Source organism: Nerophis lumbriciformis, linkage group LG33 (genome assembly GCF_033978685.3).
Source record: "Nerophis lumbriciformis linkage group LG33, RoL_Nlum_v2.1, whole genome shotgun sequence".
In the NCBI taxonomy this organism is placed as follows: domain Eukaryota; kingdom Metazoa; phylum Chordata; class Actinopteri; order Syngnathiformes; family Syngnathidae; genus Nerophis; species Nerophis lumbriciformis.
In genome coordinates this window covers 20,412,681-20,436,137 of record NC_084580.2, presented here as the reverse complement: position 1 = coordinate 20,436,137, position 23,457 = coordinate 20,412,681, and the positions used below count along the sequence as shown (strand labels likewise).

General features: G+C 39.1%; 2 protein-coding genes across 2 annotated transcripts in view; one reads left to right on the top strand and one right to left on the bottom strand.

Annotated features, from left to right (window-relative positions):
- On the top strand, positions 1–13,409 carry ahsg2 (alpha-2-HS-glycoprotein 2). Its single transcript, XM_061928666.1, has 7 exons — positions 1–269; positions 332–442; positions 517–598; positions 4,093–4,247; positions 5,058–5,153; positions 12,749–12,820; positions 12,897–13,409. Exons 1-7 carry the CDS (start codon positions 72–74, stop codon positions 13,272–13,274), a joined length of 1,092 nt encoding a protein of 363 aa, XP_061784650.1. The 5' UTR covers positions 1–71; the 3' UTR covers positions 13,275–13,409.
- A 1,607-nt stretch (positions 13,410–15,016) lies between these two features.
- Positions 15,017–23,457, bottom strand: part of LOC133575650 (uncharacterized) — a 28,030-nt gene continuing 19,589 nt past the window's right edge. The window contains exons 5-7 of the mRNA XM_061928347.1: positions 18,203–18,315; positions 15,222–18,141; positions 15,017–15,151 (exon numbers count right to left, since the gene is read on the bottom strand). Coding sequence (XP_061784331.1) covers positions 15,102–15,151; positions 15,222–18,141; positions 18,203–18,315 — 3,083 coding nt within the window. The 3' untranslated portion in view covers positions 15,017–15,101. The remainder of the gene's footprint in view (positions 15,152–15,221; positions 18,142–18,202; positions 18,316–23,457) is intronic.

Sequence of the window (23,457 nt, the reverse complement as noted above, 5' to 3'; positions counted from 1 at the left end):
CATGAAGTATCCCTCTCTTCCTTGTCAGTCAGTCTAATTTTCTCGATCCGACACAGACGTCACGGAAAGACATGAATCCATTAAGTCTCCCGGTAGTCGTGGTACTACTTGCGGTGGGGTTCGCTCAGCTCAACGTTCTGCAGCCCGAGTGCGACTCACCCGAGGCCGAAGAGGCTGCGCTGGCGGCTCAAGACTATCTCAACGCCCAGCATTCTCACGGCTACAAATATGCACTGAACAGGATTGAGGACATCAAGATTGTTACTAAGGTGAGTCAAAATGACCCACAAAGTACGTTTTCCACTCATTCCTCAATGGTTTTTCGTCCCAGCCCGATGGAGACAAGGCATATGTGGTGGAAGTGGACTTGCTGGAGACGGACTGTCACGTGTTGGACCCCACGCCGGTTGCTAACTGCACGGTCCGACCCAAAGTATTGACGGTAGGACCGCATTGTCGCACGTACCGGGTCTCTTGAACTTTGTTGCGTTCTCAAGGACTTTGGTCTCGACTCAGGCAGTGGAAGGAGACTGTGACGTGGTGCTGGAAAGAGTTGGAGGGAAGTTGACCGTCAAAGCCTTCAAGTGTAAGACAGAAGGTAAAAACACGAGATTATTTGGATAAGGATATATTGCTCGAAGCAGTGTTGGTGCTAGGAATTTTCAAAATGGGGACCATCAAGTCAAAAAATTGGGGTCCCTCAGTAAATTTTTGGGGTCCCACTTTTTTGTGAAAACAAATGATAAATGTATGCGTTATCCTGTTATATCTCACATTCTACATCATACTTGCCAACCCTCCCGAATTTTCCGGGAGACTCCCGAATTTCAGTGCCTCTCCCGGAACAACCATTCTCCCGAATTTCTCCCGATTTCCAGCTGGACTTAAGGTTTGTGCGGACCTGAGTGAGGACAGCCTGTCGTCACGTTTCGCTCTTTACTTCATACTTCAGAACCGACTCCCACACAAAAAGTTACTTTTTGGTTGGCCAACGGTTTACGTTGTATTGCGCCCTGACGGCAAGTGTGGGAGTCGGTTCTGAAGTATGAAGTAAAGAGACGTGACTTTCGTCACCTCGCCTGGTTATTGACTCCAACCCAGAATATTACACTGCCCATACCTTCCTTCAAAGGCTGTGCTACTGGCTGCAAAGCATTGCACTTTCAAATACAACAATGAGTAGAGAGGAGTGTTATGTGTGTATACGTGTAAATAAATGAACACTGAAATTCAAGTATTTATTTTATTTATATGTGTACCGTATTTTTCGGACTATAAGTCGCAGTTTTTTTCATAGCTTGGCCGGGCTCCAGTGCGACTTATATATGTTTTTTTCCTTTTTTATTATGCATTTTCGGCAGGTGCGACTTATACTCCGAAAAATACGGTATATATATATATATATATATATATATATATAATAAAATACATATTTATATATAGCTAGAACTCACTGAAAGTCAAGTATTTATTTTATTTATATATATATATATATATATATATATATATAATAAAATACATATTTATATATATAGCTAGAACTCACTGAAAGTCAAGTATTTATTTTGTATATATATATATATATATATATATATATATATATATATATATATATATATATATATATATATATAAGAAATACTTGAATTTAAGTGAATTCTAGCTATAAATATACTCCTCCCCCTTAACCGTGCCCCCTGCCCCCCCTACACCCCCCCTAATCTACCAAATTTGGAGGTCTCAAGGTTGGCAAGTATGTTCTACATTGTGTTTTGGAAAAAGGTTGTCATAAACGTTACTTAATTCTTTGAAAAAAAAAAAAATACAAAAGAAAACACATTTTTATGCATATGTAAATGTATCCAGTTATAAACATTCATTCACTTTCTTCTTTCCTTCATGGATTTAAACTGTAATGCTGCCGGTATTTTTTTCTTTTCTTTCTATATTTTCATTTAATAAGTTGTACACTGCAAAAAGTCAGTGGTCAAAAACAAGAAAAGAAATTACAAAAATGAGGGGTATTTTACATGAACTAAGCAAAATTATCTGCCAATAGAACAAGAACATTTGGCTTGTCAAGACTTTCCAAAACAAGTAAAATTAGCTAACCCCAATGAACCCAAAAATACCTTAAAATAAGTATATTCTCACTAATAACAAGTGCACTTTTCTTGGTAGAAAAAAAAATGAGACCTCTTTGCTCAATATGTTGAAAAATATTCTTAAATGAAGTAAAAGCTAGTGCCATTATCTTGACATAATGATATGCGCTCGGCGTTACATTTCTTAAAAACCAGCAAACTTACACTAAAAACTAGCTCAGGCAAATCATATGGTCTAAAAATGCATTTTTCCATGGATAACATGACATCATCACGTCAAGTGCGTGCTCTTTCAGTCAATTAGTGTGCATATATACAGCCCGGCCCCCGGCCAAAAATGTTTTATTGTAATTTTGAGGAATTTACCTGAATGTGCATGAACTATTTCTGTTCAAAATAGTTAGAAATGTCACATGTTAAATGTTTAAATATTAACTGTCAGTTTACTGTACTTTATGAGTACGTATTTTCTATTGTTTCATTGAAAATAAAACAGCAAAGTCCATTTGGCTGTCATCTGTTTTAATTATGAGACACAATTGCGTCAAAATCATGATTTTTTTTTTTCATGCTTGAAATAAGAAATGATTACTTTAAAAAAGTAGTTTTATACTTGTGAGTGTTGATGACACAGCTTTGCAACAGTTGATATTCTAGTTTCAAGCATGTTTTACTCAATATAGGTTATACAACCTCAGCAACAAGCTGTAATATAATTTAGGACCAAAACCCTTAAAACAAGTAAAACACTCCAACATAAAATCTGCTTAGTGAGAAGAATTATCTTATCAGACAGAAAATAAGCAAATATCACCCTTATTTGAGTTATTTCATCTTACTTAGATTTCAGTTTTTGCAGTGTAGGTGTATTTATTTTGTAGATCATCAGTCCTTTAAAACCCTTGTGTAATGTTCATATTGTTGTTACTCGGCCAGCGTTTGTGGGTCTGAAGGACCCGTTGCATTTTGTGGCTTTTAATGCCTCACAATCAAACACTTTTATGTTAAAATACTAAACAGATGTTTACCATATCCCAATAAACATCTGTTCAGTATTTTAACATAAAAGGTTTGTGTCATGTCGTCCTCCTACAGAAACCCTATTAAAACAAAAATATGTATTTTCCCATCCGCCGCTCCCATCTGTGGAACGCTCTCCCTGACCACCTGAGGGCACCACAGACTGTGGATGCTTTTAAAAAAAGACTTAAAAACCCTTCTTTTTAATAAAGCCTTTTTTTAGATATTGTCATGACATGCACTATGGCGGGTTTGTTTTCCCGAGATGCAATAAAAGTTGGAGCGGACATGGCGTGAAAGTAAAGACATACTTATTTTTTACTATAACAAAAAGAAGAAAACTAAAGGTGCGCACAAGGCGGAGGTACAAACTTGACTATGAAACAAAAACTTACACTTAACGTAGACTAAGGACGTGAAACAAAAGAACTGCTCAACGTGACGTGAATAAACAAAAACTTACTTGGAAGAAGCATGGAAATGATCGTGGAACAATGGCGTGGAATCAACGCATGAGTGACAAGGGTAACGGCAGATAATGGCGCCAGGCCGACCAACAGAAAAAGACAGGCTTAAATAACAGTGACATGATTGGGGACAGGTGTGTGAGTCCAAACGTGGAACAGGTGAAACTAATGGGTAACCATGGAAACAAAACAAGGGAGTGAACAACCAGGAACTAAAAAGCGTCCAAAAAACAAACAGCACATGGCCAAACAAAAACATGATCAACACAGACATGACAGATATATGCGTACTAGTTTTAGCTATATGGCTGTTCTAGCTTTTATTTTTAATTTATTTTTTATTATCTTTTTATTTTGTTTACTCAATGTAAAGTGCTTTTTACAAATAAAATACATTTCTGAAAAAGCTCCAGGGAGCCACTAGGGTGGCGCTAAAGAGCAGTATACCAACCATAAAAGTGACATCTGCAGAGTACGTGAAATCTTCTGTCCATGTTTAGAGTCAACAGAAGACCTCTGTATGGGCTGTCCCAGTCTACTTCCCCTGAACCACACAACAGCCCTGGACTTTGTCCGGGCCTCTCTGGCAACCTTCAACAACTTCACAGTTAACACGACATATGCTCTTCTTGAGGTCGGAAGGATGTCGACACAGGTGGGTTCTGTGCACCTGGACACTTGACCTTTTGCATGCTGGATGATTAGCATTTCAATCACTTCAATTTAGAGTTTCACATTTTTATCTGAGTTCTTTGTCATGTATCAAAAACTGGTTGTCTTCGAATTTCCTTCGGATAAATTCGAAATGATCAAAGACATTAAGCGATGATATTATGGACCTTTGATCCCTGCATCAAAAAGCGACATCAGTGTGTAAAGGATATCACCGCATGGGCTCAGGAACACTTCAGAAAACCACTGTCAGTAACTACAGTTGGTCGCTACATCTATAAGTGCAAGTTAAAACTCTACTATGCAAAGCGAAAGCCATTTATCAACAACACCCAGAAAACGCTGCCGGCTTCGCTGGGCCCGAGCTCATCTAAGATGGACTGATGCAAAGTGGAAAAGTGTTCTGTGGTCTGACGAGTCCATATTTCAAATACTTTTTTGGAAACTGTGTCCTCCGAAACAAAGAGGAAAAGAACCATCCGGATTGTTATAAGCGCATCTGTGATGGTATGGGGGTGTATTAGTGCCCAAGGCATGGGTAACTTACACATCTGTGAAGGCACCATTAATGCTGAAAGGTTCGTACAGGTTTTGGAGCAACATACGTTGCCATCCAAGCAACGTTATCATGGACGCCCCTGCTTATTTCAGCAAGACAATGCCAACAAACCTTTTTATGATGTTGTTTGAATTTAATTGTTGTTTTAATTCATCCATGTTTTGTACAGTTTTATGTGAGTTTTATCTGTGAAAAGCACTTTATAAATAAAGTTTACTTACCTACTTGTTTCAGATTGTTTCTGGAGGACCGCAGTATTTTGCAGAGTACGTTGTCGCTGAGGCTAACTGCACCAACGATGTATGCGCACCCCTGACTGATGGCATCGTTGTAAGTACAAAGCATCAAATAATTTTCCATGTACTGTACAAGAGCCTACTATTTGAAGCTGTAGTTGCTACGGCCCTGTTGCACCAAAATCTGGCCCCCACACAGAAGGCTCCCGAAGGGTCCCCCATCCCACCCTAAACCCAACACTGCCGCCCCGTAAACACACACTTGGTATGTTTCCATGCTTTAAAATGCATGAATTTGGTTGAAAACAGATTTTTAAAACCAACCTAAAATACGTTTTTGTCATTAAAAGATGGGATGAATATATCTCGACGAGATAAACCCCCTAAAAAAATAATTGTGTATATTTTTTCAAAAACGTCCCAACAAATTTAATATAAAGTGCCCTGGATATGAATTTAAACAATCATATAACAAAACATTATTGACCTAAATCATGTAAACTTCAAAGTTTAGAGATATTAGAGAATCATAATAGTACACATTTATTACAATATTTTTCGGACTATAAGGCGCACTTAAAATCCTTTCATTTTCTCAAAACTCGATGTACGGAATCATTTTGGTTGTGCTTACCGACCTCGAAGCTATTTTGTTTGGTACACGGTGAAATGATAAGTGTGACCAGTAGATGGCGATACGTGTAGACTGCAATATGACTCAAGTAAACCACACCAAAATGTTATATGTTCCATTGAAAATGTAGAACATTACACACGGCGCTCAAAAAATCTATCAAAATGTTTTAGTACGACTTTGGTAAGCTGTGAAGCCGCACCGTTTGGTAGATTGTACTGTGCTTCAACATAGGAATATTATGGTGTGTGTGTGTAAGGTTTGTTTCGCAATATTATGCAAAATAAACTTTTTCTTACCTTCTGGTACCTGCTGATCTGTATTTGGGATCTGCATAAGTCAGAGGTGTCCAAAGTGCGGCCCGCAGCTAATCGTTTACCGGCCCCCCCACACATTCTGCAAAAATTGCAAAATTGATAGTATTACAAAAAATTTAAAAAAAACATTCTAAAAAAGTGGAATGAGGTGAAATCTAATGAAAAAAAGTTTCAATGTTTTTTTTTTCTTTTGTCTTTGTTTATTTTTATTTTTTTTGCCATTGCTCAAAAAAAAAAGACAACAAATCTATGTTACAATAAATTATTACTTAAAAAATGTCACTTTAAAATGTTTTATGTGGAAAAAATATTGTATATATTGTGGTTGCCATATAAAAACATCAACGTTTTATTTGACAAAAGAGCATAAAACAAACAAAATAATAATTCAAACGTAAAATCGACAGATATATCTGAAGTTGATCTCGTAATTTAAGTGTGAAAAATTAAAAAAAAAATTAAAAAAAATGTATCACTTTATGAGTGGGAGGATCCCAAATATATTTAGTGGGATTTTATTTAACTTTTCACTGTGATTACTCAAAAATATTAAAGAATTCAAATCAATGGTGTCCTGCATTATTGATCTTTTAGGGCTCTAATTACTAAATACTGCATATTTCAGTTTTACTATAAAAAAAAACCAAAGTTGTCTTTGACAGAAAAGGCATAAAACCTGTTTGTTTTTTGTTTTTTTTACTTGATATCAACCTGAAGTTGATATAGAGATATACTGTAAAAAATAATAATAATAATTTGACTTACTTTTAACATTTTAATGACTGAGACCCTTGACCGGTCCCCGGGAGCCCTAAAGGTTAAAAAAAAAAATCAATACATTTTGTTATGGTTTGAAAATGAAAAATATCAATGCTTAAATTTTTCCGTGTGTGGCCCTCAGTGGAAAAAGTTTGGACACCCCTGGCATAAGTCCTGAAAATTTGCGCGGATCCGCCTTTGTGGTCCGTGCCGACGACATAGTCGATAACTTTCTTCTTTTTCTCTATCTTCATTCATCCTCCGCTGTTGCCATTTCTAATATAAAGTAGTGTTAAGTTCTTATTTATATCTGTCAGTAAACTCGCCATGAAAGCTCTAAAACATACCGGTGTAGTGAGTTCACTTTATTCACCCAAGGAACTTTAGTTATTAGAGAGTTCCGGTCGGACGGTTTGTCACGGGACACATTTCCGGCGTTGTTGTTGCACTAGTGAGCCACGGATGAAAAGATGCTGCTCCGTTTTTGGGTTAAGTAAAGTCTGAATGTCATTAAAACAGTTAGCGCCATCTTTTGACACTTCTTCCACTCCCGTCCTTGCACGCTACACCGCTACAACAAAGATGACGGGGAGAAGGTGAGCCACGTAAATAAGACCGCCCACAAAGCGGCTTGAAGATGATCTGTAAAACGTAATCTATGCAACATTTTGACCAAATGGTTATGTAGACCACAAGGAAGTCTTTCACATTTAGAAAAAATAATAATAATGCGCCCTATAATCCTTTTGTATGAAAATAGACCTGAATAGACCCGCTCATTGGCAATGCCCCTTTTAATCCGGTGCGCCCTATGGTCCAGAAAATACGGTACTATAATTATATTAATATTAGTGCATCTCCTTGGGGTTAAGCCTTCCCTTGTTGTTAAAACCGAGTGACGCCTTTGCTTCCGCCTTTCATCAAAGGTCCTTGAATGCACCACAGTTATGGGCAAACATGCAAAGGTGAAACCTCGAATGGATGTATTGTATTTTCACATTTCTTCTATCACCTCATCCTTGTTCCAAAATGTTGGCTCTGTGTGTGACTGCTGAAATATGAGCTTTGACGACGTTGAGTAAAGCGTAGGCATAGGGAAAATATTTTTAAGTGTTCTTTCTTTATCCATAGTCATGTTTGAAGTATCTAGTATTTTCCCATGTGTACACTTTGCGCTTTTTCCGTATGTTCGTTAGTGAACTCTGCGTTTCACCTTGAAGACCTGGAATGTCTGTTGGGAGTATGATGTACTCCCTTTTTGTGAAGAAGGCCTTATCAGTTTAAAACAAAAAGGCTGTATTTCTTTCTGGGCGGGAGGGGGCTGTTTTCATACTAAATAAGCCAGGGGTGTCCAAACTTTTTCCACCGAGGGCCATTTTGATATTTTTCATTTTCAAACCATAACAAAATATATGGATTTTTTAAAATATATTTTACCTTTAGGGGTCCCGGGGACCATAAAGGGTCTCAGTCATTAAAATGTTAAAAATAAGTCAGATTATTATTATTTTTAATTATTTAATACTTACAGTAAATCTCTATATCAACTTCAAATTGATATAAAGTAATAAAAATAAAAATTTATGTTTTATGGCTTTTCTGTCAAAAACAACTTAGTTTTTTTTTATAGTAAAACTGAAATATGCAGTACTTAAAAGATCTAAAAGATCAATATTGCAGGACACCATTGATTTTAATTGTTTCATATTTTTGAGTAATCACAGTGAAAAGATAAATAAAAAAATCACTAAATATATTTGGGATCCAAAATGTGCCCCACTCATAAAGTGATACATTTTTATTAGGTTTTTATTTTACTTTCAACACTTAAGTTACGAGATCAACTTCAGATATATCTGTCGATTTTATGCTGGAACTATTATTTTGTTTGTTTTATGCGCTTTTGTCAAAGAAAACTTTGATGTTTTTATATGGCTACTACACAATATATGCAATATTTACCACATAAAACATTTTAAAGTGAAATATTTGAAGTAATTGGAGCCCTGAAAATAATTCATATAACATGGATTTTTTTTTGATTTTTTTTTTGAGCAATGGCAAAAAAAAAGAAAAATAAAGAAAGACAAAAGAAAAGAAAAAACAGCCTGCATGGCAGCTTTTGTGTCAACATTGCAACTTTTTCTCGTTAGATTTCACCTCATTCCACTTTTTTTAATGTTCTTTTTTATTTTTACAATAGTATTTCTAGAATGTGTGGCGGGCCGGTAAACAATTAGCTGCGGGCCGCAAATGGCCCCCGGGCCGCACTTTGGGCACCCCTGAAATAAGCGGACTCTTTCCGTTTGATTTTTTAGACCGCTTCTTGATGCTGCTATTACGGCATTTGTAAGGACTGGTCTCCTAAAGCTTTAGTAAAACTTGGTAATGTTGCTATTCTGTCTTGGTGGTCCTTCTTACTCAACATATGTCCATCCATCCATCCATCCATCCATCCATTTTCTAGCGCTTATTCCCTTCGGGGTCACGGGGGGCGCTGGAGCCTATCTCAGCTACAATCGGGCGGAAGGCGGTGTACACCCTGGACAAGTCGCTACCTCATCACAGGGCCAACACAGATAGACAGACAACATTCACACTCACATTCACACACTAGGGCCAATTTAGTGTCGCCAATCAACCTATCCCCAGGTGCATGTCTTTGGAGGTGGGAGGAAGCCGGAGTACCCGGAGGGAACCCACGCAATCACGGGGAGAACATGCAAACTCCATACAGAAAGATCCCGAGCCCGGGATTGAACCCAGGACTACTCAGGTCCTTCGTATTGTGAGGCAAATGCACTAACCCCTCAACATATATCATCCGAAAGAATTTGGGATTGACCAGTGTGTTTTATTCCCTGAGAGGAAGACTGGTCGGACGCAACACTATCCAGGTGCAACAAACCATTTTCCATTTTTGAAAGTGGGTGTACAGCAGATTCTTAGACATACTTAATTCATACTTGCCAACCCTCCCGAATTTTCCGGGAGACTCCCGAAATTCACCGCCTCTCCCGAAAACCTCCCGGGACAAATATTCTCCCGAAAATCTCCCGATTTTCAGCCGTAGCTGGAAGCCACGCCCCCTCCAGCTCCATGCGGACCTGAGTGAGGACAGCCTTTTTTCATGACGGGAGGACAACAGGGTGACAAGAACTAAATCATCCAGACTAGAGATTAATTGTATTATTGTTTATCTTACCTAAAAATAAATATATTTATTAATTTAGAAAAAACAAAAAACTAAATACATGTTTACTATATTTTGCTAAAAACATTAAAATTAATTGTATTTTTATTTGTATTTTTTCCTGACTCCTTATTACATCCAGCCATAGAATTATACATTAAAATAAACATATTTGAAATAATTGATTTTAAATTATCATAATTCATTTAAAATGACCATATTAAATTATTAAAATAATTGCTTGTTTATCAACAACTTTAGCATTGTATTCATTACATTTTGAAACTCTCAGAAGCCAAGTTATGTTATATTCCTTAATATTTATTTATGCAAGTTTGAAGTATCAATTATCTAAACACAGTTTTGTTTGCATATTTTCAGGATGTGTATATATATATATATATATATATATATATATGTATATATATATATATATATATATATGTATGAAATACTTGACTTGGTGAATTCTAGCTGTCAATATACTCCTCCCCTCTTAACCACGCCCCAACCACGCCCCCAACTACGCCCCGCCCCACCTCGACCACGCCCCCACCCCCACTTCCCACCTCCCGAAATCAGAGGTCTCAAGGTTGGCAAGTATGACTTAATTTGATTGAAGCAACCTTATTACTGAACTTTCACAGACATATTTATGTATGATCTCTATATTTAAATTACCGTATTTTTCGGAGTATAAGTCGCACCGGAGTATAAGTCGCACCTGCCAAAAATGCATAATAAAGAAGGAAAAAAAAACATAAGTCGCACTGGAGCCCGGCCAAACTATGAAAAAAAACTGCGACTTAGTCCGAAAAATACGGTACTTGAAATTTGAGAAATTAAATCTTCAAACTTTACAAAAGCCCGGGGGCCCTGAGTCGAACATTCCTACTTTCCCCTCCACTTGGTGAATTCTAGCTGTCAATATACTCCTCCCCTCTTAACCACGCCCCCAACCACGCCCTGCCCCACCCCGACCACGCCCCCACCCCCCACCTCCCGAAATCAGAGGTCTCAATGTTGGCAAGTATGACTTAATTTGATTGAAGCAACCTTATTACTGAACTTTCACAGCCATATTTATGTATGATTTCCATATTTAAAATTACCGTATTTTTCGGAGTATAAGTCGCACCTGAGTATAAGTCGCACCAGCCGAAAATGCATAATAAAGAAGGGGGAAAAAAAACATAAGTCGCACTGGAGCCCGGCCAAACTATGAAAAAAAACTGCGACTTATAGTCCGAAAAATACGGTACTTGAAATTTTGAGAAATTAAATCTTCAAACTTTACAAAAGCCCGGGGGCCCTGAGTCGAACATTCCTACTTTCCCCTCCACTGGTAGTTGTATATTAAAGACATACTTGCCAACCTTGAGACCTCCGATTTCGGGGGGTGGGGGGTGGGGGGCGTGGTTAAGATATATATATATAAGAAATACTTGACTTTCAGTGAATTCTAGCTATATATATATATATATATATATTATTACATATATATATATATATATATATATATATATATATATGTATAAATAAAAGAAATACTTGAATTTCAGTGTTCATTTATTTACACATACACACACATAACACTCATCTATCTACTCATTGTTGAGTTAAGGGTTGAATTGTCCATCCTTGTTCTATTCTCTGTCACTGTTTCAGAACACACACATTATACAAATATACATTATAAAATCAATAAGAAAACGGGAGCTCTAATTTTGTATTGATTACTGCAGCTGTGCACTGGATTAATTCACAAATACAAACTACAACTCACAAACACTTTAGAGTTAGGCTCCACCATCAGAATGTGTACTTAAACTTATAAAGATCACATGGATATTATTCAGTGAGTTGATTCACCAAAACTAACCTGTTATAGAGGAGGAAAAAGCACACAGGACGTTTCAATTGTTCACAGACTGGTCGCTCTCATCAGAATGACAAGACACTTCCGGTCTGCAGGTGATAGCATTCAATTGGGAAGAAACGCCCTACTGCCCCCTACTGACCAATGTGAATACTGATAAATGTGTAATGACAGCTCCAAAAACGAATTCAAACCACAAAATAAAATAAATAAATCAACACAAAAATGTGACACATTATGGGTGGGTCACATATGCATGTACAGTAGATGGCAGTATTGTCCTGTTTAAAAGTGTCACAACATTGCTGTTTACGGCAGACGAACTGCTTTACGGGGGACGAAAACTTGACTGCTGTTTGTTGTTACCGCGCTGGGAGGACGTTAATGAAACTGCCTAACAATAAACACACATAAGAAACCAAGAACTCGCCCTTGATCATTAGCTGTTTATATGGTGGGAAAGCGGACGTGAGAACAGGCTGTCAACACGTCACTCAGGTCCGCATGGAGCTGGAGGGGGCGTGGCCTCCAGCTCCGCCTGAATTTCGGGAGGTTTTCGGGAGAGGCGCTGAATTTCGGGAGTCTCCCGGAAAATCCGGGAGGGTTGGCAAGTATGATTAAAGAGTACATTGGGGACGGCGTGGCGCGGTCGGGAGAGTTGCCGTGCCAGCAACCTGAGGGTTCCTGGTTTCGAACCCCACCTTCTACCAACCTCGTCATGTCCGTCGCGTCCTTGAGCGAGACACTTCACCCTTGCTCCTGATGGGTTGTGGTTAACTTTGCGTGGAACGTGGAATCAGTGTCAAAGCGCTTTGAGTACCTTGACGGTAGCAAAGCACTATACAAGTATGTGATGTCAGAAGCCTCTAAATCTGCATAAATGACAAAAAATATGAATTTTTTCCAGACACGTGGCATTTGCTCTGCCAAAGGCGTGAGTGCTACCCACACCGTTAACTGCAAGACGTTTCCCGTGATGGTGAGATATCCAGTACACTTCCTTTAAACTGAACAGTAAGTTACGTCATGAATTTGTCTATGCACCTTACTATCAGGTGGCTCCTCGGCAAGATGCCAACAGCACTGCTGTGCCCAGTTGGTCCCCAGCTGTCCATGCACACACACACGGTCTCTCCAGAAAGCATGGTCTGAGACACCACAAACTGACTTCTCACCACGACCCCCACGTTACCGGACTTCTGTCGGTGTCATCGGAGTCTGACGAAGTGGTGCCGGTGGTGGCGTTAAACGGCACAGCTGCACCAGTTGCCTCGACTCTAGCTGGTGACACTTCCTCGGCCAGCGTTGAAGTTCCAGTCGCCATGGTTAAGAGAGATTTATCGGCTTCTGCAGATACTACGGTTCCCAACGTCGTGGCAACAGAGCCCGTTCTTCTCATGCCCCGGTGCCCAGGAAGGGTCCGATTCTTTTGAGTGTCCCTACGCGTCACAGACTGTTTTCATAAAACCTGGGTTCATTCTGAAACACTGTCCTAATAGTTCATTTATTTGGAAATGTGTAGATTAAGCCCTCATAATAAATAAAATGAAACTTTAAAAAAAAAAAAAGCATCTTCTCAAGTCGGTCATTTAATGTACATACCGGTTCGAAACCGGTTCTTCGATAAGAAAAGAACCGATTCCATGGACTCGAATCCCTTTTTGAGAACCGATTCCCGTTATCGAGGCCACTATAGTAAAGAAAAAGAGTTGGTTATTTGAATCCCTGGGAACGAATCCCTTCCCACAGGAAATGCCCTGTGGGACGGCAATATTATGCCCATTTGATTGTAGACTCTTACTGACACCTTGTGGCGATATGAAAATACTACACATCATTAGTTTGGGCACTTCCGTGTCGGCGACGTCTGTTCAGTTCATGAGACAATTGAGAAGTAGACAAGTTGTGTTAGCTCTTACAAGCCTTGGAAAAGATAAGTCTGTAAGTAAACTGTTTAACTTGTTTATGTAACTCAATATTAAGGTGGAAAGTGGTTAAGTTTGATACTAAGATGTTTATTGAAAAACTATTTTTGTGCACTGTTTCAATGGATGTTTTGAGGACTTAAAATGGCTATTTCCACCATCGAAATAGTTTCAACACTCAGAAGTATTTGTTTGATGATAGTACTGTATATTTGTGTGAAGCTAATATTTACATATTGTGTATTACATTTCAGTATGTTAATTGAATCACATAGCTTATACATTTGTCATTGTGTGTATTTCAGTTTAAAAAAAAAAAAAAACAGTCCAGTGCAAGACAAAAGTAAAGATAGGAAAAGACAAAGCAAGATCAACAACAATAAAGAGCCTAAATGGATTAATCGGCTTTGGAACTTTATTAGACGTCTTGGATTGTTTGTTAGCTGTCTGCCTGTGTGTGTAGTTAGTATGTTCCAATAGCAGCAGAAGTGCACTTTTTGGAGAGCTGTATTATTTTCAGTTTTGTGCCCAAGGGACTGATTTTTATTTAACACTATATTATTATTTATACACCTATAGTGATCACAGAGACAGGTTGTTTTTGTGTTACTGTATATATTTGTTTTTCTGAAAAATCCCACTTAATATACTTAGGGTAACATTCAATATTTATTTATTTTTCTTATAAAATAAGTGAGCTTTTGTTAAACCAAATATTGTGTTTTTTTCCCCATATACAACAACCTATCTGGATTCAATAAGAGGATTCGATTATGGGCTCGAACTCGATAATTTCTTATCAAACATCATCCCTATACACGAAGAAGTCTAAAAAGCTCAAGCATTCAGAGAGTCAAGACTAAACTAAAGTTAAGTGTCAATACATACATAATTTGGGCTTTTAAAGTTAGTTAAAGTACCACTGATAGTTACACACACACGAGCTGTGGTGAAATTACCCTCTGCATTTGACCCAACCCCCTTGTTCCACCCCCTGGGAGGTGATGGGAGCAGTGAGCAGCAGCGGTAAACCGCGATTGGGGAGTCATTTTGGTGATTTAACCCCCAATTCCAACCCTTGATGCTGAGTCCCAAGCAGGGAGGTAATGGGTCCCATTTTTGTAGTCCTTTGGTCTAGCATAGTCTACCGATCTCAGGGCGGACACTAACCACAAGGCCACTGAGCAGGCAAGTACTTTATACCAAACTGTTAATTCACGGCAAAAAAAATAAAGTTTCAACAAGAATGATGTACTTACTGATTTAATAACCAACAACAGAGCATGTTTTGGTGAGTTTGGCAGTCAAATTAAATAGTTGTACAATGAATGCATGTCATCTTGGCTTATTCCGTTCGGCTCCTCCGTCACTGTGACGGCCCAGTCCTGTAACAAACAAGTCACATCAGTGTAAAGACCGTCGTAAAAAATTCCAATCACTTGAACAATGACCTACCAAGCCAGTCAGCCACTGATCTCTTGACTTTTGATACTTTTACAGGAACATACGGGAGACTGGTATGTTTGTTGGATTTTGAGTCATCGTTGGAAGGCTTGGCCAGTTCTTTCCCTAGCAATATCCGATGTTGTGGATCCCTTGCAAAACGTTGGGCGGGGACAGTTTGGTCAACAGCCACTGTCTGGATGTTCTGTTCGGACTCCGAAGCACCAGGCGTTTTACCTGGCGGACCACGTTGTAGTAGCATGTATCCTTTCGGTTCATACGAGTCGCGCTTGGAGGATTCCCTTCTTTTTAGAAGTGACGAATGCGGGAAATAGTTTCGGACTGATGAAGTATTTGCAGCTGCTTCTTCATCTTTAAGCATTGCGTAGGGAGGCATAGGACCAAGTTCACCCTGAGCTTGTGAAGGGGAAGGTCTTTCCAGGTCCGTGGGAGTTGGCATTTGATGTGCGTGTTGGTGCTGCTGAAGTAATTTGGTAATATAAGACATAGCACCTATATCGGGTGAATTATGTATGGCGCCATTTTGAAACGGATTCTGAAAACCGAACTGAGGCGCAACCTGAGGTGATGATTGGCCTTGTGGAGAATGTTCAGTCTCATAAGGCCAACTGGGAAAATTCATATTGGAGTCAGGAACAAAAGGGGGAATTGGTATCTCAGGAGCTGCTGCCTTGGTGGGATTACTTCCCAATAATGCCGGATTGCCACCTAGTAGCTGGTAGTGGTGTTGTTGACTTTCGTATGTCAACGAATGACTGGAGGGAGGGACAGAGTCATGGGGTTTTTGAGCAGGCCAGGTATAACTAATATCATCTCCAAGGCCGTACGTCATAGAGGCAACATATGGAGATCCCTGGGAGATCCCACCAATCACCTTACCATCTGGATCAGAAGGGGTAAGATAAAGATGTTGATGAAAAGCAATCTGTGGGCAGCAATTTGAATAACCAGTAGTGCAAAACTTAACACAGCCATGTGTTGAACCATGAAGGGCCACTTCCCCTTCAGCAGACTGTGCAGGGGTTTTAACCTGTTGGGAGTGCTTGTTTGGAGAATATGGTGGTAGATGATGCCATTGTGGTTTCTGGCTATGTAGAGGTTTGATAGGTAAAAGTTTTTCACTTCCTTCAGGCTTCTCAGTGAAATGTGTATTAGAATATGTTTCACTATCTGGGATTTGTGGTATTTGAGATTGAAAGGGCATGTGGACTTGTCCCTGATTTGTTTTCCCAGGAACCTTAGGCTTCTGCAGTTGCGGTGCCTGTGGAGCAAGTGGGGGCTTGATAACTGGTACAGAGTTAAATGGAAAATAAGGATAGGGGTTGACTGGTTTCTTTGCATGACCCAGAGGCAGTTCAGGTTGCTGTGGAGAAGGTATTGGATTTTTGGAAATCTCTTCAGAAAGAGGTACAGGGTAGACTGGATAGATGTATGGATAATAAGCCTGCTGGTCCTGATCTGGAGGCAATTCAGGCTTTGGTTGTTTGGGAGGCTGTGGATGTTGTACAGGTTTGGTAACTGGTCTATTTTCAGGCTCTGTTGTAAAGAAGGGGTAGACTCTCTTCTCCACATGACTCAGTGGCACCTTAGGTTGGAACGGCCATGGATTAGGCAATGGCTTTTTGCCTGGTTCTTTAGGGTTTGTGACAGGGTCGAATGGATAGAGGTGCGGATAGGCTGGCTGCTGCTGTTTACACGGAGGAAGCTCAGGCATCGGCTTTTTAGATGGTTCAGGGCCAGGTACAGGATACGGTGAATATGGGTACTTGCAAGGCACATTACCTGGAGGACACTCAGGTTGTTGTAGAGCTGGCATAGGCTTGTCCATTGGTTTAGGTTCAGACCTTGATAACGAGTCAAAAGAATAAGGGTGGACTGGCTTATGCTCTTCACCCTGTGAAATTTCAGGGTCTTGCCGTTTAGGATCGTGATTAGTTTCAGGTAGCGGCTGAAAGGGACTGGTCTGAGTACCAGGTTTTTGTGGCTGTAGAAGAAGGGGTACAACGGGTTTATCCTCAAGTGTTACAGGGTAAAATGAATTGGGATAGGCTGGTTGTCCATCTTGACCTAGCTGTACCTCAGGTTTTTGTTCGGGCCATGGCATGTCGAAGAAGGCGTACAATGGCTTCTCTGGACCTGGAGGAACTTCAGGTTGTTTTGATGGAACAGGAATGGGTTTTTTGTCAGGGTCTTTCCCAGCGCTAGGTATGGGGAATAAGGAGTAAAATGGCAGCTTCTCTTGATCGGTAGAAACTTGAGGTCGTTTTGATGGAGCAAGCATGGGTTTTTTGTCAGGGTCCTCCATAGGGTTAATTAGTGGGTAAAGTGGATATTGGTAAGGATAAACATGCTTATGGATATGACCTGGTAAACCCTCAGGTTGCTGTGGTTTAGGGGGCTGTGGAGAAGGAACTGGTTTGGCAACTTGATTTGGGGTTTTTCCTGGCCATGGCATAGGGAAGGGATACAATGGCGGATTCTCATGACCTGGAGGAACTTCAGGTTGAACAGGCATGGGGTTTGTGTCAAGGTCTGCTTCAGGACTGGGCATCGGGTAAAGTGGATAGGGGTACAAATGGGCAGGCTTGTGAATATGTCCTGGAATAACTTCAGGTTGTTGTGGTTTGGGGTACTGTAGGGCAGGCACGGGTTTGGTATCTGGTTCATTTTCAGCCTGTGGTATAGGAGGTTGAAACTGATAGGGAACAGGCATGGGATTTGCCACAGGTTTGCGTGGATTTGAAGGTGAAGGATAGACTGGGTGAGGGGGATACAACTCATCACCTGGGGCTTGTGGTTGTTTTGGAGCCTCTGTTGGGCTTTTTGCGGGTTTAGATTGACCTTGGGTCATTGATGGACAGGAAACCTTAGTTTCTCCTTGTCCCGCCAATAAAACTGTGTACAGTCCATCCTGCAATTAAAAACAGTCGGTCAAATACTCCAAACGAAACGTGCAACTTTCAACCACATACCTCCTTCTCCACACAGGGATCATAGCGGACAAAGATGGTCACACCTTTGTGTTCAACTACACTGATCCTACATTTGGGTGCTGCAGTAATCAACCCCTCCCAGGTGCCATTCACTGGAAAGAATTACAATTAATTACAACGTATCCACTTTTGCTTGCAGTTCAAACCATCATATAGCTTTGTGGACAAAGAAACAGTTAAATACTGTACATTGGAACCTCATGGCGCTTGAGGGGCGTAACAATACATGCATATATTTTGGAATTTTCTAAAATCGGTAAACAAAGTGAAGAACAGGAAGTGTGCCTCGAGTAATACATCAACAAGTTAAACTTAGTGCAGCCTACTTTGGCTTGCATGAGCAATGGTTAGCAATAGTGCTAAGGGCAAGCTAGAATTTAACATTTTCCGTCACGTTTCCTATTTGGGAACACGTTGCCTTCCTTTGACGCATGCTGAGGGACAAACAGATAAAACAAACTATAAAATTAACTATTAATGCAGTAGCGAGAGGCTTTAATCTACAAATTCATTCTGTTTCGGTTACACTTTGCATTGCTAGACTTGACGTTAAAAAAATATATACCATATTTTTCGGAGTATAAGTCGCACTGGAGTATAAGTCCCATTTTTGGGGGAAATTTATTTGATAAAAGCCAACACCAAGAATAGACATTTGAAAGGCAATTTAAAATAAAGAATAGTGAACAACAGGCTGAATAAGTGTACGTTATATGAGGCATAAATAACCAACTGAGAACGTGAAAAGGTCAGTAAATGATTTTATATATTTGTAAACGCTCTGAAGTGGGAAAGGGGTAGGATTAAATAAGCTTTACTTCTTCCTACTCCTTTTCGGGCATGACGTAAAGTGAAATGATATGAAATTGTGTGACGTATTATGCTGCAAGTGTGTTCATGTTCGAAATAAACTAAAGAAAGAAAAGAGAAATTAACCCAGAATTTTTGAATGAAACTGCTGTTCTAAATGTGTCCACTGGATGTCGCAATAGCAATTATTTGTATCTTTGTAGATGATGCTACATACTGTATGTACAAAATAAACCACATTTTAGTACATCAGTCGAAGAAAATGATCAAACTACGTAAATAACATCCTGTAATTTGATTTTGATATTTTTTATTTTTTTAACTTGATTGAAAATGAACACCAATGAGTTGAGTGAACGCTATCACATAATTTATTCAGAAAATATAAATAACGACAAAGAGAATACTACCGTATTTTTCGGAGTATAAGTAGCACCGGCCAAAAGTGCATAATAAAGAAGGAAAAAAACTTAAGTCGCATTTTTTGTGGAAATGTATTTGATAAAAACCAACACCAAGAATAGACATTTGAAAGGCAATTTAAAATAAATAAAGAATAGTGAACAACAGGCTGAATAAGTGTACGTTATATGAGGCATAAATAACCAACTGGTATGTTAACGTAACATATTATGGTAAGAGTCATTCAAATAACTATAACATATAGAACATGCTATACGTTTACCAAACAATCTGTCACTCCTAATCGCTAAATCCCATGAAATCTTATACGTCTAGTCTCTTACGTCAATGAGCTAAATAATATTATTTGATATTTTACGCTAATGCGTTAATAATTTCACGTATAAGTCGCACCCCCGGCCAAACTATGAAAACAACTGTGACTTAGTCCGAAAAATACGGTACACTATATTTAAATCTGCCAAAAAAAACATTTTTTTAGGTAGAAATATCACAGATTACATTACAAAACATATTAGACAAAGCATGATCGTAATGTAAGCCGATTCTTCATTTTGTTATGGTAGGATGCGACGATTAGCGCTATTATTGTTAAGCCGGAAGTCTGTAATTGGTACTAGAAAAGTTGTCTTGACTTGACTATACGTTTACCAAACAATCTGTCACTCCTAATCGCTAAATCCCATGAAATCTTATACGTCTAGTCTCTTACGTCAATGAGATAAATAATATTTGATATTTTACGGTAATGTGTTAATCATTTCACACATAAGTCGCTCCTGAGTATAAGTCGCACCCCCGGCCAAACTATGAAAAAAACTGCAACTTATAGTCGGAAAATACGGCATTCGTGTTTGTATCCAAACCCCACAAACTGTCTGGTCATTGATGGACTCAATTAAATTAGGATTTTTTTATTTTTATTTTTTTTTACAATCAAGATTTTGTTGTTCTTTTATTTAAATTTGTCAGTTATAAAAGACACCATCATAAAATAAAATGCATTTTTTTCTGAAAAAGTTCAAGAATAAGGTGGTTTGAATCAAATTAGGACTGTATATACCGCATTTTTCGGAGTATAAGTCGCACCGGAGTATAAGTCGCACCTGCCGAAAATGCATAATAAAGAAGGAAAAAAAACATACATATATAAGTCGCATTGGAGTATAAGTCGCAATTTTGGGGGGAAATGTATTTGATAAAAGCCAACACCAAGAATAGACATTTGAAAGGCAATTTAAAATAAATCCAGAATAGTGAACAACAGGCTGAATAAGTGTACGTTACATGAGGCATAAATAACCAACTGGTATGTTAACGTAACATATTATGGTAAGAGTCATTCAAATAACTATAACATATAGAACATGCTATACGTTTACCAAACAATCTGTCACTCCTAATCGCTAAATCCCATGAAATCTTATACGTCTAGTCTCTTACGTGAATGAGATAAATAATACTATTTGATATTTTACGCTAATGTGTTAATCATTTCACACATAAGTCGCTCCTGAGTATAAGTCGCACCCCCGGCCAAACTATGAAAAAAAATTGCGACTTATAGTCCGAAAAATACGGTATATACTTTTGGCCCATTTATTTTTTACTGGCCCTGAGTGTAATCTTAAGATAGTTCTTCATTATTGACACATATTAGACTAATTTGTATGGTCACCTACAAAGTAGGGTTGTACGGGATACCGGTATTGGTATAGTACAGGGGTCGGCAACCCGCGGCTCCGGAGCCGCATGCGGCTCAGCTGCATACTTGCCGAATCGGGAGACTTCCGAATTTCAGTGCCTCTCGCAGAAAACTCCCGGGATTAATATTCTCCGATTTTCACCCTTGCCGTAATAATAAGGGCGTGCCATCATGGTGCAGCATTTAATGCACTCTACAATCTGTATCGACAGCGTGCCAACTCAGGCTCTTGTTGTGTGCATCTTTAGCTTGCACAAGTAAGTGACAGCAAAGCATACTTAGTCAACAGCCACACAGGTTACACTGACGGTGGCCATATAAAACAACTTTAACACTCTTACTAATAATGCGCCACACTGTGAACCAAAACCAAACAAGAATGACAAACACATTTCGGGAGAACATCTGCACCTTAACACAACATAAACACAACAGAACAAATACCCAGAATCCCATGCAGCCCTGACTCTTCCGGGCTACATTATACACCCCTGCTACCACCAAACCCCGCCCCCACCCCAACCCTGCTTCCTCACACATCAACCCTCCCCCCCTCTGTGCGTCGGTTGAGGTGGGCAGGGTTTGGTAGCGGGGGTTTATAATGTAGCCCGGAAGAGTTAGGGCTGTATGGGATTCTGGGTATTTGTTCTGTTGCGTTTATGTTGTGTTACGGTGCAGATGTTCTCCCGAAATGTGTTTGTCATTCTTGTTTGGTGTGGGTTCACAGTGTGGCGCATTATTAGTAAAAGTGTTAAAGTTGTTTTATATGGCCACCGTCAGTGTAACCTGTGTGGTTGTTGAGCAAGTATGCCTTGCTGTCACTTGCGTGATTAAGCAAAAGCCCCAAACAACGTGTGGCTGGTCCGGCACGCCGGTTGTAGTGGGCGCAAAATGCTGTACCATCACGGCACATTCGAAAAATCAGTTGCCTTGAAATTCATAGTCTGCCAGAAAAATCGGGAGGGTTGACAAGCTGTTAAGCTCCATTCATATAAAACCCGCGGCCCGCACTAACATTTAATTTTCATAGTAAGGTGTGGGCCGCGTGTATTCCCTTGGTTTATACATAGCACAAAGCAACAAAAAAACAACAACTTTGTATGCAGTGTTATTTCATTTTAAATTTCAAAAGATTTTTGTGGCTCCCATTGTTTTCTTTAATTTGTGAAACTGGTCAAAATGGCTCTTTGACTGGTAAAGGTTGCCGACCCCTGGTATAGTACCACGATACTAATTAAACATATTCGGTACTATACCGCCTCAGAAAAGTACCGGTCCGCCGGCTTCAAAATGTAAACAAACGCCATTGGTGGATCTTCACCTAACATCCACTGTAATGATACCAAGTACAGTAGCGTATCTAGTCAATACTACTATGATTACGTCGATAATTTTTGGCATCACATTTTTTTTTTTTTTTATGTTTATAAACTCAGGAAATACGTCCCCGGACAGTTGAGGACTTTGAATATGACCAATGTATGATCCTGTATTGGATTGATACCCAAATTTTTGGTATCATCCAAAACTAATGTAAAGTATCAAACAGAGGTATAAGTGATTATTACATTTTAACAGAAGTGTAGATAGAACATGTTAAGAGAAAGTAAGCAGATATTAACAGTAAATGAGTACATTAATTCATTTTCTACCACTTGTTCTTAATTTTGACAAAATGACGGAAAATGAGAATATGTTACTGCATAAATTAAGAGCCTTTGTTTGTTTACTTACTACTAAAAAGACAAGTTGTCTAGTATGTTCACTATTTTATTTAAGCACAAACTTGCAATAAGAAACATATGTACCCTAAGATTTTTGTTCAAAAAAAGTCAATAATGCAATTTTTTGTGGTCCCCTTTATTTAGAAACGTATCGAAATAACTTTGGTACCGGTACCAATATATTGGTATCGGGATAACACTACTACAAAGCAAATCTCATCTTGACCTTTACCAATCTTTATTGTACAAAATTAGCTGAAACAAATCAATGCTCGAAAGAATAGCGGCTTTAGGTTCTGGAATTGTGTTTACTTAACGTATTGGGGTCAATTTTGATACGTTAACTCCCAAATTCGGAAATAAAGTGAATCACTAAATCCAGCACAGGCTCAAACTGCCGGCGGTAACTTTAACAATTTATTTTCTTAAAAGAGGCCATTTGCAACCCCTTTTTTTAAACCGACGATTATGTTACTACTCGTGTTTTAACGGTAGAGATTTAATAAACGTCTGTCACAATTAGGATAGGCTCCAGGACAGGTAAGCCATAGAAAACAGAGAAGTTACTTTGT

Coding starts and splice junctions, on each gene's coding strand:
- ahsg2 (XM_061928666.1), top strand. CDS start 72: ATGAATCCATTAAGTCTCCCGGTAGTCGTGGTACTACTTGCGGTGGGG. Junction 599..4,092: donor CTTCAAGTGTAAGACAGAAG/GTAAAAACACGA, acceptor GTCCATGTTTAG/AGTCAACAGAAGACCTCTGT. Junction 4,248..5,057: donor TCGGAAGGATGTCGACACAG/GTGGGTTCTGTG, acceptor TACTTGTTTCAG/ATTGTTTCTGGAGGACCGCA.